This window comes from Orycteropus afer, unplaced genomic scaffold, assembly GCF_000298275.1.
Source record: "Orycteropus afer afer isolate SDZICR_OR568_19922 unplaced genomic scaffold, OryAfe1.0 scaffold00481, whole genome shotgun sequence".
NCBI classification, from domain to species: domain Eukaryota; kingdom Metazoa; phylum Chordata; class Mammalia; order Tubulidentata; family Orycteropodidae; genus Orycteropus; species Orycteropus afer.
In genome coordinates, this window is record NW_006922068.1 from 1,278,322 (window position 1) to 1,294,107 (window position 15,786).

Here is a 15,786-nt window from a genome sequence, read left to right on the forward strand (position 1 = left end):
TACAGACAACAAAGATGAACCCTTTTGCACATACAGTACTGCATTGTAAGTGAAGGCAAACATTGGTATATGGGTGGATAGATGGGTGGACAGGCTGAACTAGTAGGTATGTCTATGAAGTGGGGAGTGTACCCAAAAACATGTATAGGGTTGGCAGACAATGGTCCTATAAATTTATGTGTATGATCTCAATTCCCAGGTGTATAGTAGAGCTGACAAGGAGCAAGGTTGTAGTTACTGCTTGGTCACAGCCAGCTACCAAGAGGAACTGAGTAGTTTAACCAGTGAGCTCAGGACCGTAGTCACAGAGGATATCAAGCTCAATTGGCAAAAATTCATGGAAACAATTAGTCCTAGCGACTGGCACACCATCCGATCTGCAGTCTATATGACTAGGAGAGCGGAACTAGATGGTGCCTGGCTACTACTGTCAACCACTTGGAAGGGGATCTATGTAGGCGATCCTGGATAGAGAGGGAGAACAATGTGGAACAAAACTCAAAATTATTTGGAGAAAAAAAAGGGGGGCGAGACCAGGTTTGCTGGTCTGATAGAGACTGGTGGAACCACTGAGACTATGTCTCCTAGCTGCCCTTCAGGTCTGGAATTGAACCCATGCCTGTGGCTTCCAGCCAAACAATAGGCAGGCATATGAGTTGAACATTTACCTCAAGTAGATGCACTCCTTGGAGAGAATAATCATGGGAGAAAGAAGGGCTGCTTATGCACAGGGAGACAGCTCAGGGGACAGGAATGCATGGAGGGATGGACACAGGGAAGAGGTAACTATCAGGAGGTAGTAAGAGGGGAGCTGTTGCATTGTGGTAAACTGTAGTCAATGTCATGAGACAAAGTGTATGTGAACTGCTGTACAGAAAGTGAATTTGCTCTGTAAATTTTCACCCAAATTACAGTAAATTAAAAAAAAGAAAGAAAGAAAGAAAGTGAAAATGCAAGGTGCAGGCCAGGAAAAATATTTGTAAATCATGTATCTGATGTTGTTGTTGTTAGGTGCCCTCGAGTCATCTCCACAGTGACCTCATGTACAACAAAACAAAACACTGCCTGCTCCCGTGCCAGCCTCATGATCCATGCTGTCCTTGAGCCCACTGTTGCAGCCACTATGTCAATCCATCTTGTTGAGGGCCTTCCCCTTTTTCTTTGACCCTCCAAGCATGATATCCTCCAGGGAATGGTTCCTTCTGACAACATGAACAAAGGAGATAAGACGAAGTCTGGCCATTCTCGCTTCCAAGGAGCATTCCCTACGCACTTCTTCGAGGACAGATTGGTTAGTTCTTTTGGCAGCCCATGGTACTTTCAGTATTCTTCCCCAACACAACTCAAAAGCATTAACTCTTCTTCGGTCTTCCTTATTCACTGTCCAGCTCTCACATGAATATGAAGCGATTGGAAATACCATGCATTAGGTTAGGCGCAGTTTAGTTTTCAAGGAAACATCTTTGCTCTTCAGCACTTGAAAGAGGTCTTTTGAAGCAGATTTTCCCAATGCAATATGTCGTCTATGTCTTGATGTCTGCTTCCATTGGTGTTGATTGTAGAACCAAGTAGTATGAAGTCTTTGACAACTTCAATCTTTTCTCCATTTATCATGATTCTGCTTACTGGTCCAGTTGTGAGGATTTTTGTTTTCTTTATGTTGACATGTAATCCATCCTACAGACTGCAGTCTTTAATCTTTATCAGTAAGTGCTTCAAGTCATCCTCACTTTCAGCAAGCAAAGTTGTGTCATCTGCGTATTGCAGGTTATTAATGAGACTTCCTCCAATTCTGATGTTACATTCTTCATATAGTTCAGCTTCTTGGATTATATGCTCAGCATACAGAATGAATAAGTGTGGTGAAACGATACAACCCTGACACTCTCCCTTCCCAATTTTAAACCATGCAGTACCCCCTTGTCCCATTAGAACAACAGCCTCCTGGTCTATGTACAGGTTCCTCATGAGTATAATTAAGTGTTCTGGAATTCCCATTCTTCTCAATGTTATCCATAATTTGTTCTGATCCACACAATCAAATGCTTTGACATAGTCAATAAAACACAAGTAAACATCTTTCTGGTATTCTCTGCTTTGAACCAAGATCCATCTGACACCAGCAATGATATCCCTTGTCCCACGTCTTCCTCTGAATCCAGCTTGCATTTCTGGAAGTTCTCTGTCAATATACTCCTGCAAACATTTTTGAATTTTCTTCAGTAAAATGCTACTTGTGTACAATATTAATGATACTGTTCTGTAATTTCCACATTCTGTGGAATCACCTTTGGAATGGGTACAAATATGAATCTCTTCCAGTCAGTTGGCCAGATAGCTGTCTTCCAAATCTCCTTGATTAGCTGAATGAGTGCCTCCAACATGGCATCCATTTGTTGAAACATCTCAATGGGTATTCCATCAATTCCTAGAGCCTTGTTTTTTCCCAATTCCTTCAAGTGCAGCTTCGACTTCTTTCAATACCATTGGTTCTTGATCCTATGTCTCTTGAAATGGAAGAACATTGACCAATTCTTTTTGGTACAGTGACTCTGTGCATTCCTTCCAACTTCTTTTGATGTTTCTTGCATCATTCAATATATTGCCCATTTAAAAAAAAAAAAAAAAAAAAATATATTGCCCATTTAAAAAAAAAAAAAAAAAAACTCACTGATGTGGAGTCAGTTCTGACTCATAGCGACCCCTCCCTGGCTTTTGAGGCAGGATCTCTATGGAAGTAGATCGCCCAGTCTTCCTTCCGAGGATTGGCTAGTGGGTTTATGCCTTAGGCACTATGCCATCAGAGCTCCTATACTTCCCACAGAATCTTGAAATATTGCAACTCGAGGCTTAAATTTTTTTCTTCAGTTCTTTCAGCTTGAGAAGTGCCAAGCGTATTCTTCCCTTTTGGTTTTCTAACTCCAGGACTCTGCACATTTTGTTATAATAATTGACTTTGTCTTCTCACTCTGCTCTTTGAAATCTTCTGTTCAGCTCTTTTATCATTTCTTCCATTTGCTTAAGTTACTCTCCATTCAAGGACAAGTTTCAGAGTCTCTTCTAACATCCATCTTGGTCTTTTCTTCCTTTCCTGTCTGTTTAATGACCTTTTGCTTTCTTCATGAATGATTTACTTGATGTCATCCCACAATTCCTCTGGTTTTCGGTCAATTGGTGTTCAATGCATAAGATCTATTTTTAGATGGTCTCCAAATTCAGAAGGGATATAATCAGGGTCATATATTGGCTCTGGTGGACTTCTTTTAATTTTCTTCAGATTCAACATGAACTTGCATATGAACAGGTGATGGTATGTTCCACAATCAGCTCCTGGCCTTATTTTGGCTGAAGATACTGAGCTTCTCCAACACCTCTTGCCACACATGTAGTCAATCTGATTCCTGTGTACTCTATCTGGCTAAGTTCACGTGTATAGCTACCACTGGTGTTGTTGAAAAAATGTATTTGCAATGAATAAGTTGTTGGTCTTGCAAAATTCTATCATGAGATCTCCAGCATTATTTTTATCATCGAAGCCCTATCTTTCAACTAACAGTGATTCTTCTTTGTTTCCAACTTTTGCATTCCAGTCACCAGTGATAATTAACACATCCTGATTGCATGTTTGGTCAATTTCAGACTGTAGAAGCTGATAAAATTCTTCAATTTCCTCATCTGTGGCTTGGGGGGCTGGTGTGTAAATTTGAGTAATAGTAGTACTAACTGGTCTTCCTTGTAGACATAAGGATATTATCCTATCACTGACAGCACTGTACTTCAGGATATATCTTGATACATTCTTTGTGATGATGAATGTCATGCCATTCCTCTTCAATTTGTCATTCCCAGTATAGCAGATCATGTGATATCTGATTCAAAATATCCCAAACCAGTCCATTTCAGCTCTCTAATGCCTAGGATATTGATCTTTATGTATTCCATTTAATTTTTGATAACTTCCAATTTTCCTAGTTTCATACTTCATACTTTCCATGTTCTGATTATTAAAGGATGTTTGCAACTGTTTCTTCTCATCTTGAGTTGTGCCACATTAGAAAATGGAGGTCCCAAAAGCTTTAATCTATTCACATCACCAAGGTTGGCTCTACTCTGAGGAGGGAGCTCTTCCCTAGTCATATTTTGAGTGCCTTCTGACATGAGAGGCTCATCTTCCAGCACTATATCAGACAATGTTTCCAAGCTATTCATAAAGTTTTCCAGTACTATGTCCGACAGTGTTTCACTGCTGTTCATAAGGTCTTCACTGGCCAATTCTTTGAGTAGATGGCCACTTACTTCTTCTGAATCTCTTTTAGCAACCACCATAGTATGACAAACTGACAGACAAGTTTGTCTCTCTTAGTTGTTCCATACCACTCTGCTCACTTCCTGGTCTCCCTCAGCCACTCCAAACCCATTGCCTTGGCTCTCTTCTTTCCCAGCCTCTGTCAGGCACTCCAAACCTGCTGCGCCTCCTAGCTTCCTTCCCTGCCTCCCTCAAGTGCTCCAAGCCCACCATGCTGCCTTGCTTCCTTCCCGGCTTCTCCATGTATCTGATATAGAACTTATATCCAAACTATATAACAAAATCTTACAACTCAAGAAGAAAATCAATAATCCAAGTAAAAGCTTTGGCGAGTAGTGACTGGGATCTTAAAAGCTAGCAAGCTGCCATCTAGATGCAATGATGGGTCTCTCCTTGTCCAGATCAAAGAAGAATGAAGAAAACCAAAATTCATGGAAACAATTAGTCCTAGCGACTGGTACACCATCCGATCTGCAGCCTATACAACTATGAGACCAGAAGAACTACTTGGTGCCCGGCTACCAGTCATCCACTTGGAAGGGGATCTATGTAGGAGATCCTTGAAAGAGAGGGAGAACAATGTGGAACAAAACTCAAAATCATTTGGAGGAAAAAAAAAGGGGGGGACCAGGTTTGCTGGTCCGATAGAGCCTGGTTGAACCACTGAGACTATGGCCCCTCGATGCCCTTCAGATCTGGAATTAAACCCACACCTGTGGTTTCAGCCAAACAAAAGACAGGCATATGAATTGAATATTTACCTCAAGCAGATACACTCCTTGGAGAGAACAATCATGGGAGAAAGAAGGGCTGCTTATGCACAAGGAAACTGCTCAGGGGGTAGAGTGCATGGAGGGATGTACACAGAGAAGACATAACTATGGGGAGGAAGTGAGAGGGGAGCTGTTGCATTGTGATAAACTGTGGTCAATGTCATGAGACAAAGTGTATGTGAACCACTGTATGGAAAGTGAATTTGCTCTGTAAACCTTCACCCAAATCACAATAAAAAAAAATTAATTAAAAAAAAAAACTAAGTAAAAGATGAGCAAAAGATTTTGATATTTCACCAAAAAAGATATACAAATGGCAATAAGCACATGAAAAAAGTTCAACATTGTTACCGTATTTTTATACAAATAAGGGAAATGTTACATGTTTTTCACACTCCACAACCCCCATGCGTTAATTTCATAAGCAGCTAACCAGTATTTTTTTCACGTGTTGCCAACTTCATTTTTTTTTTTTTAATGTCCAGTGGATATAATATTACCACTTTTTCTCCCAGTCATCCAGAAGTTGCTGGCCTTTCTCACAGAAAAGCTAGTCATTTGAATTTAGAAATCCAGGTGAAACCCATCTTGGAGTCTGGGATTCCTATTTCATTTGTGAGAAACTTCACTTTTATCTGAATTGGGGCAATAGAGACAGCTTGATTTTGTTTTCCTCTAGAAATAACCCACTCTTCCAAGTTGTACACTTTGGACCCTGGACATGCATGTTTTCAGATTCATATTCTCTAGATATGAAAAATGCAAAATTTTCCACTTTTCTCCATTCACACATGGATGACTCCCCAACCTCAAACTCTTCTGTGGCCACCCTTTGCTTGTTTCTTTCATCTTTGTGACAACTTTGTTTGAAGTCAGCGGTGTAGGACCTGAGTTTAATTCCTGACATGATACTAACACATTCTAAGATTTAGATTCATACAGTGAAAAAATATACACAATATAACCAATAATTGGCTTATTCTAGTAAAGAGCCTGCTAAATTCAAATGTGAGGTGTACAAGAAGCAGGAGTGTTTTTATATACTGCAAGCATATAACTAAGGTGACTCATGATCATTGATCAAAGATACTGGTACTCATAAGACATAAACAGACTATGAAATAAGCAGACCTAACATAGCTTAATGGTTTTACTTACTATGATCTGATAAAGTTTTCACATTCCGATACTGAGTCACCAGTGATTATGTATCAGTTTTGCTCTGTTTACTCCTCCAATTAAAAGCCAGAGTCTGAAGATCACTGATAATTATGTCAGTGCAGTTTGAAAGAAGATTCCTATCGAAAGCTACTTGATGCCATTCATACCAGAGCAGGCTTTGCTTTATTTACACTTCCAACTAATAGCATGTGATTTATGGACAGGCTTCAGTAGGTTCAAGATCTTGAGTGATGACTCACAATCAATGGAGATATAATTACCAATTTAATAGAAACGAATGCTCAGTTCCTACTGTTTCTTTTCCAATTACTGGGGTATTACTAAATTCAATCCGTGCCTTCTTGACCATGGATCAAATATGATAAAAAGCAACATTTTTTGGGCTACTGAATGAGACTGAATGAGGCTGCAATTTACTTCCAGAAATATCAGGAGCCATGTACGGTGTATGTGTGGGCATGCTATGCACAAACTTTTTTACCAAATATTTTTTGACATTTCCACACATTATATGTGTATGCAGATTATTTGTATGGGCACGCTATTTGCAAAATTAACAGCAGTCATTAAAAAAAACACCATCATTGAATTGATTCCAACTCATAGTGACCCTTTATGACAGAGTAAAAATATCCTATAGGGTTTCTAAGGCTGTACATCTTTATAGAAGCAGACTGCCTCATCTCTCTCCCATTGGAGCAGCTTGGAGTTTGAACCACCAACCTTTTGGTTAGCAGGCAAATGCTTTAATCACTATACCACCAGAGCTCCTGATACTGTCATTCCAAAACCAAACCAAACTCACTGCCATCAAGTCAATTCCAACTCACAATGACCCCCCACTGGGCTTCCACTATAAATCTTAACAGAAGCAAACTGCCTCATCATTTGTTCATGGAGCAGCAGGTGAGTTCAAACCACCGATCTTTTGGTTAGCAGCTTTAACCACTACACCACCAGAGCTGCAAATAAAAACTATAATGAAATTCTACTTTATACCTACTAGAATGGCTATGGGAGATCTGGTAGCATAGTGGATAAGACACTTGCCTGCTAACCAGACGGCTGGCGGTTCAAACCCACCAGCCACTCCTCGGAAGGAGGGTTGGGCAATCCTACTTCCGTAGTGCTACTGCCTTGGGAACCCAAAGAGGGGTCGCTATGAGTCGGGTTTGACTTGACGGCACATAACAACAACAACAACAGAATGGCTATAATGAAAAACACCTAATAAAAGTGTTCACTAGAACATGGAGAAACTGGAAACCTTCCTGATACATTGCTGGTGGGGATGTAAAACAGTGTCGCCAGTTTTGAAAACATTTGGCAGTTTCTTAAAATGTGAAATGTGTATTTCCTATATGATCCTGAATTCCAATCCTAAAAATTCTTATTTCTCAACAAAGAAACCAGGAATACCATGAAAAAAAAAAAAATAGATAACAAAATGACAGCAACCAATTCACACTTGTCAATAATTACACTGAATATCAATGGATTAAATGCACCACTCAAGAGATGAAGAGTTATAGACTGGATGAGAAAGCAAAACCCATCAATAAGCTGTCTAAAGAGACACACGTTAGGGACAAAGACAAAAATAGACTGAAAATCAAAGGTTGGAAAAAGATATCAAGCAAATGGCAACCAAAAAAGAGTAGGAGTATGAATATTCATTTCGGATAAAATTGACTTTAAGACAAAAAACACCAAAGAAACAAGGAAGGACATTATATAATGATTAAAGGATCAATTGAACAGGAATATAACCATGATAAATATCTATGGACCTGATGAAAGAGCCCCCAAAATACATAAATCAGATTTTAACAGAATTGAAAGGCAAATACAGTCTCCACAGTCATAGTAGGCGATTTTACTATACCACTTTCAATGAAAGATAGAACAAATTAAAAGAAACTCAACAAAGATGACAAAGATGCAGTCACCAGAAGAAAGGAAATAATAAAGATTTGAGCAGAAATAAATACTGAAAATAGAAAGACAATAGAAAAAAAAAAAAAACACCACTAGAAGTTGGTTTTTTGAAAAGATCAAGAAAACTGACAAACCACTGGCAAATTTAACAAAAGAAAAGAGGGAGAGAATAGAAATAACACAAATAAGAAATGAAATGGGCCACATCACAAAAGAACCAACCAAAATGAAAAGCATAATATCAGGATACTATGAAGAACTGTACTCCAACAAATTTGAAAATCTGGAGGAAATGGACAGATTTCTAGAAACACACCACTTACCTAAACTGACACAGACTGATGTGGAAAAGTTGAACAGGTCCATCACAAAAGAAGAAATTGAAATAAAAAAATTACCAACTAAAAAAGTCCTGGCCCAGAAGGTTTCACTAGAGAATTATACAAAACATTCAGAGAAGAACTAATACCAATCCTACTCAAACTATTCCAAAACATAGAAAAGGATGGAATCCTCCCTAACTCATTTTATGAAGCAAGCATAACCTGGATACCAAAACCAGGCAAAGACATCACTCAAAAGGAAAACTATAGACCAATATCCCTCATGAATATAGATGCAAAAATCTTCAAAAAAACCCTAGCCAAAAGACTCCAACAACATATCCAATAAACAATTCATTATGACCAAGTGGGGTACATATCAAGTATGCAAGGATGGTTCAACATTAGAAAAACAATCAATATCATCCACCACATAAATAAAACAAAGGAAAAGGACCACACGACCACATCAATCGATGCACAAAAGGCATTTGATAAAATCCAACACCCATTCCTGATCAAAAGTCTCAGCAACGTAGGAATAGAAGGGACATTCCGCAACATAATAAAGGGAATCTATACAAATCCAACAGCCAATATTATTCTCAATGGAGAGAAACTGAAAACATTCCCCTTGCGAACAGGAACCAGACAAAGATGCCCACTATCACCACTTCTATTCAACACTGTATTGGAAATCCTAGCCAGGGCAGTAAGGCAAGAAAGGGAAATCAGAGGCATCCAAATTTGTAAGGAAAAAGTAAAACTATCACTGTTTGCTGATGATATGACCCTATACAAAGAAAACACAAGAGACTCAGCAAAGAACTACTGGAACTAATAAAGAGATTTTGCATAGTGGTGGGATACAAGATCAACATTCAAAAATCAGTTGGATTCCTCTACACTAGCAAAGAAATTGCTAAAAAAGAAATAAGGAAATCAATACCATTTACAATAGCTACCAAAAAAAACCAAAATACTTTGGAATAAATTTCACTAGGGACACAAAAGACCTGTACAAAGAAAACTATGAATCACCACTTTAAGAAACCATAAGAGAGCTACATAAATGGAAGAACATACCATGCTCATGGATAGGAAGATAGAACATTGTGAAAATGTCAAATGCTACCCAAAGCATCTATACATTCAATGCAATTACAATCCAGATCCCGTCAACATTCTTTAAGGATATGGAAAAACCAATCACTAACTTCATATGGAAAGGAAAGAGACCTCGAATAAGCAAAGCATTATTGAAGAAGAACAACAGAGTAGGAGGTCTCATACTCCTGGATCTTAAAACCTACTACACAGCCACAGTAGTCAAAACTGCTTGGTATTGGTACAACAGACACACAGAACAATGGAATAGAATTGAGAACCCAGAAATAGATCCATCCATTCACCCATGGTCAGCTGATCTTTGCCAAAGGGCCAAAATCCATTAAATGGTGAAGAGATTGTCTGTTTAACAAATGGTGCTATTAAAACTGGATATCCACTTGCAGAAAAATGAAACAAGATCAGTACACCATACACAAAAACTAACTCCAGATGGATCAAAGACTTAAATGTGAGACCTAAGACTATAAAGTTCCTCAAGGAAAAACTAGGGGCAAATTTAGGGGCCTTAATATATGGCATAAATAGACTATCAAGCATAACCCAAAATGCACAAACAGCTGAAGATAACTAGATGTGCATGGGACCTTCTGAAAATTAAATTTTTATGTGCTTCCAAAGACTTCTCCAAAAGAGTCAAAAGAGAACCTACAGATCGGGAAAAAATATTTGGCAACAACATATCTGACAAGGGACTCATCTCTAGAATTTGTAGAAAACTCTAATACCTCAACAACAAAAAGACAAATAATCCAAATAAAAAATGGGCAGAAGACATGAATAGACATTACACCAAAGAGGATATTCAAGCAGCCAACAAACATATGAAGAAATGCTCATGATCATTAGCCATTAGAGAGATGCAAATCAAGACAACAATGAGATACTATCTTGCCCCAGCACTAGTAGCAAAGTTCAGCAAGATAGAAAATAACAAATGCTGGCTGAGAGTGCAGAGAGAATGAGACTCTTATGCACCGCTGTTGAGACTGTGAAATGATACAATGACTGTGGAAAGAAGTATGGCGATTCCTCAGAAAGCTGGAATTAGAAATACATTTGACCCAGCCATCCCATTATTAGGTATATATCCTAAACAAGTGAGAGCCAGGACAGGAATAGATACATGCATACCCATGTTCATCATAACACTATCTACAATAGCAAAAAGATGGAAAGAACCTAGAATTAGAGGTAGTAATGGGGAGTGACTGCAAACAGGCACAAAATTTATTTTTTGCATAATGGAAATGATCTGAAATTAGACAGTGGTGTGATTGCACAACTCTGTTACGCTAACAATCAATGAATTACACCCATAAAAAGGGTGAGATTTATGATATCTAAATTACACACTGAAAGCTTAAAATATAACTGTTTAAAGAAAAAGAAAGCTGCACTGTGAAGGTTATAACATAGGTAGAAATAAAACGTATGACAATAATAGTATAAGTAATAATAGTCTTTATACAAAAAGTTTAATATAAAGACTGTTTATACCAAGAGTCTTTATACTAAAAGACTAGGATGAGAAAAAAAGGAAGTTTACTGTAGTTAAGATTTTTATACCATACTTGAAGTACTGTAACATCATTGACCTTAACTTTTACTCTGTGCTAAAGATATAATACTACAAACCACTAAAATAAAATAGGGTTACAGCTAATAACCAACAAGAGATTAAATGGAATCACAAACAATACTCAATCCAAAAGAAGACATAAAAAGAGGGAAAAAGAAATAAAGAACAGACAGAACAAATAGCAAGGAGACAGACAGAAACCTAATCATATAAATAATCATATTAAACATAAAAGGTCTAAATACCATTAAAAGGCAGAAATTGTCAGATTGGTTTAAAAACAAGACTCAACAATATGGTGTCTGTTCTGGCTACCTAGTGCTGCCCTGACAAGAGTATACCACAAATGGGATGGCCTTAACAAACAGGAGTTTATTCTCTTACAGTTCGGGAGGCTAGAAGTCCAAGTTCCAAGTGCCAGTCTCTAGGGGCTGTTGAAAGCCCCTGAACCTTGAGCTTCAGCTCTGCCTCTTGCTCCTGGCCCAATGAAGCTACAGGCATCTCTCCACTCAGGTAGCTACCGGCTGCTGAGGCTAACAAGCCCAAGGTCAACAAATAAAATGGCACAGTCCTGATGTTACCAAACCACATGGCAGGTCATTAATTCAAGTCCATTGAAAGTCCCAAGGTCGGCAGAGTATGGCAGGCTGCTGAACAACGACACGACTACATGCAGGGTCCAAGCATGCCATAAGCTAGAGACCATTCCCAAAGCTGTTTCTTATATACGGGAAGCAGACCACATATCCAAAGGCAACTACTCACCTTTCACAGCAAATTCCGCCATGGAGTTAATTATCAGTCTCACCATGGGGAATAACTATATTCAGCTGCCCAGCCACTCAACCAGGCTCAGCCAACTTGACACACAAATATAACCACCACAGTGTCTCTAAGAAAACCTTCAGTGGAAAATGAATATAACAATGAAAGAAGATAGGGAAGTAGAGAAAATCCATTTGCATAAGCACTACTGATCAATCTGATCAGAAATGATGACAGAAAAGAATTTCCATTATCAACATTTGCTGCTATTTTAAAGGAAATGTCCAAGGATAAATACCCTCTCCTTATGGCCAGTACAAATCATAGGGTATATTTCCAGAAAGCTCAGCATACCATACAAAACCAAAAAACCAAACCCACTGCCATCAAGTTGATTCTGATTCACAGTGTCCCCAATTGGGTTTCCAAGGCTGTAAATCTTCACGGAAATAGATTGCCTCAACTTCCTCCCACAGAGCAGCTGGTGGGTTTGGACCACCAACCTTCTGGTTAGCAGCCAAATGCCTTTCCCACTATGCCACCAGAACTCCTTGTACCATACATTATAGGTATAATTCACTTAGCTACTTTAAGCCTATGAAATTAAGTTGCTTCCTAATTTTACAGACTGAAGACAGAAAGGCAAAGCACTCTCTGATGCCATATGATATGTTCAAGTTACTGTGGGTCTCAGATTTACCTCTGCCCGATGCAGCTTTCACCAGACCAAAGCACCTTGAAAAGCAGTCTTTTGGGGGAAAACCACAGCTCTGAACCCAGAACCATCTCTCTTACCTGTGTCTAGGTGGGTTGTTCTAGCTCTCTTCAATTTTCCAAGTGGTTTATACTTTGGTTCAGTGCTTTGAAAGGATCGGCATAAAGGCTTTAAGCTGAAATAAATAAGAGTATCTTAGTTTTCCTTTTAGGAAAGCTGCTAGAATTTAAGTATCGTTTATGAAGATGACAAATAGTTGACCATAGGGGAAATCACACAATTATTTTTAAGAACTGAAAAGCAATGTTTAAAAATTTAAAATCACTTCAATATATTGAGGTGGGAAATATAAGCACTTAAATACAGCCTGGTGAATATCTTCAGTAGACTCCAGCAAAACCTGGATCTTTGCTCTTGCAATGGAAAAAGTAAGGTCCCTATTCTGTAAAACTGTTAAGGGACACTTTCTGGCTTTCAGGGAATACAGTGTACCTAGCTGCTTCCCCTTCTCTGTTTAATGGGGTTGACTTACATCTTACAAGACTCTCACAAACTTGATCTCCTTCTAAGAGGCTCATAGGCTAAACTAAGACACACTGGAGATAATACACAAAAGGGCACAGAAATAAGACTTACACATGTCCTATCCATTTTCAAGGGCCTCACTACCAACTGTACCCTTGGGCCAGATTCCCAGAACCATTTAAATATCAAAAACACAAACCAGTTATGACTGAGTTGATTCCAACTCCTGGTGACCCCAGGTATGCAGAGTAGAACAGCTCCATGGGGTCTTCAAGGCTGTGGGCTTTCAGAAGCAGATATTGAGGCCTTTCTTTCAAGAGGTCTATGCATGGGTTTGAACTGCCAATCTTTTGGTTAGTTAACCATTTCCACCACCCAGGGACACTGCTCAGAAGCCTTTGGGTGGCACATAACATATCCACTTAAAGAAAGCCAACAGGGTCCCAAGCTGGAACTCATTCATAGGCACACCCATTTTACACCTTTGTGTGTGTTCTTAGCCCTGTGACTATTCTTGGGACCCATCCTTTTTCGCCCCCTCCAAACCTGCTCAGCTCAATTGCCACTTCTCTCTTCATTTGTTTCAAACTTTTTCCTCCTTCCCCCCACCTACCTACAAGAGAACTGGCTGATTAAAAAAATGCAAGTTACAGGAATCTGCATTTTAATGAGCACCCAAACTTGAATACATATTCAATGTATATTCAAGTTCAGTTCCATAACAGACTTAAATCTCAGCTATTTTAAAATCAACCCTCTAAACTCCGTTCCCTCCAGTTACCTGGTACATTTTTGAAAAAATACTCTATACTCAGTACTTCTCCATTTCCTCACTTTTCACTAGTGCCTCAAAAACCTGAAATCTGGCTTCTAACTCACAAGTCCACAGATATTGCTCTCAGAGAGCACACCAATGATCTAATTATGAAGTTGGAGGCTTGTTATAATCCCTATACTATTTGGCTTCTCAAGACTTTGCCCCTGATGATCTCTATTTTTCTTTCCTTTTGCTTCCACCATAGGAGCCCTGCGGCACAGTGGTTAAAGCACTCAGCTGCTAACTGAAGGTCAGAAGTTAGAACGCACCAGCCACTCTGTGAGAGAAAGATGTAGAAGTTTGCTTCTGTAAAGTTTATGGAATATGTGGAAACCCTATGGGACAGACAGTTCTACTTTGTCCTATAGGTGCTCTATGAGTCAAAGTCAACTCAAGGGCAATAGTTTTCAATGGGTTTTGCGTTCACCACATTATTAGCCTCGCAGGTTCTATTGTCTGGACCATTTTGTCTCCATCTTATTTTGGCTCCTCTCTCCTTGTTCCTGCCTTAAGTATGCTACTCAGAGTTCTGGCCTCTGCTCTTTTCATGTTCATGCTCTCCTTAGTGATTTCCTCTACTGTCACAGCTGCAGTTGTTGCCTGAACTGCCAAGTCCTTAATCTGTGTCGCTAACCCAGATCTCTTGCCAGAACTCCTGGGCTGCATTTTCCAAAAGCAGTGGGAAACCTGACACTCTATGTCCTCATCATAGTCTCTGAGATGAATTCCTTGACTACTTGGCCTAACTGTCCATCCCCTTCCTTCATATGACCAGAGCAGCTTGTAAACAGTTTGCCATACTTTACATCTACCTTCCTCACAAGACTGAGCTGTGTTAAGGACTGAGAGGAAAACTTAGTCAATCTTGGATTTCATGAACAATGTGTAACATCATAAACAAAAAAAGAGCTCTGGTAGCACAGTGCCTAAGGCATCTATCTGACTGCTAACCAGAAGGCTGCTAACATCATGTTGTTGTTGTTGTTGTGTGCTGTCGAGTTGGCCCCGACTCATAGCGACCCCTCCTTGGGTTTCCGAGGCAGTATCACTACGGAAGTAGGAATGCCCAACCTTCCTTCCGAGGAGTGGCTGGTAGGTTTGAACCGCCAGCCTTCTGGTTAGCAGTCAAGTGCCTTAGCCACTATGCTACCAGAAGAAGTGTTAATGAATGGATAGATGAAACTCAAATAAAAGGTAAAAAAACAGTATTAGCCAAAGGGACCTCTGATCACGGTTTCATCTCTCCTTTGAATTTCATTTATTCATTCAATAAACAACTTATCTGATCACCTACTAGGCAGTGTGCTAGATGCTATTTTTTCTTTTTATTATTATTATTATTTTAATTGTGATTTGGGTGAAGATTAACAGAGCAAATTCACTTTCCATACAGCAGTTCACATAAACTTTGTCTCATGTCATTGACAACAGTTTACCACAATGCAACAGCTCCCCTCCTTCTCTTCCCCATAGTTACGTCTTCCCTGTGTCCATCCCTCCATGGATTCCTGCCCTGTCAGCTGTCTCCTTGTGCATAAGCAGCCATTCTTTCTCCCATGATTGTTCTCTCCAAGGAGTGTATCTACTTGAGATAAATGTTCAACATATATGCCTGTCTTTTGTTTGGCTGGAAACCACAGGTGTGGGTTCAATTCCAGACCTGAAGGGCAGCTAGGGGCCAAAGTCTTAGTGGGTCCACCAGTCTCTATCAGACCAGCAAACCTGGTCTCGT

The 15,786-nt window shown here is 39.3% G+C and overlaps 1 protein-coding gene across 1 annotated transcript in view; it reads right to left on the minus strand.

Annotated features, from left to right (window-relative positions):
• Positions 1-15,786, minus strand: part of DCLRE1C (DNA cross-link repair 1C) — a 105,238-nt gene that overhangs the window by 26,669 nt on the left and 62,783 nt on the right. The window contains exon 13 of the mRNA XM_007954920.2: positions 12,793-12,887. Within this exon, the coding sequence (XP_007953111.1) occupies positions 12,793-12,887 (95 nt within the window). The remainder of the gene's footprint in view (positions 1-12,792; positions 12,888-15,786) is intronic.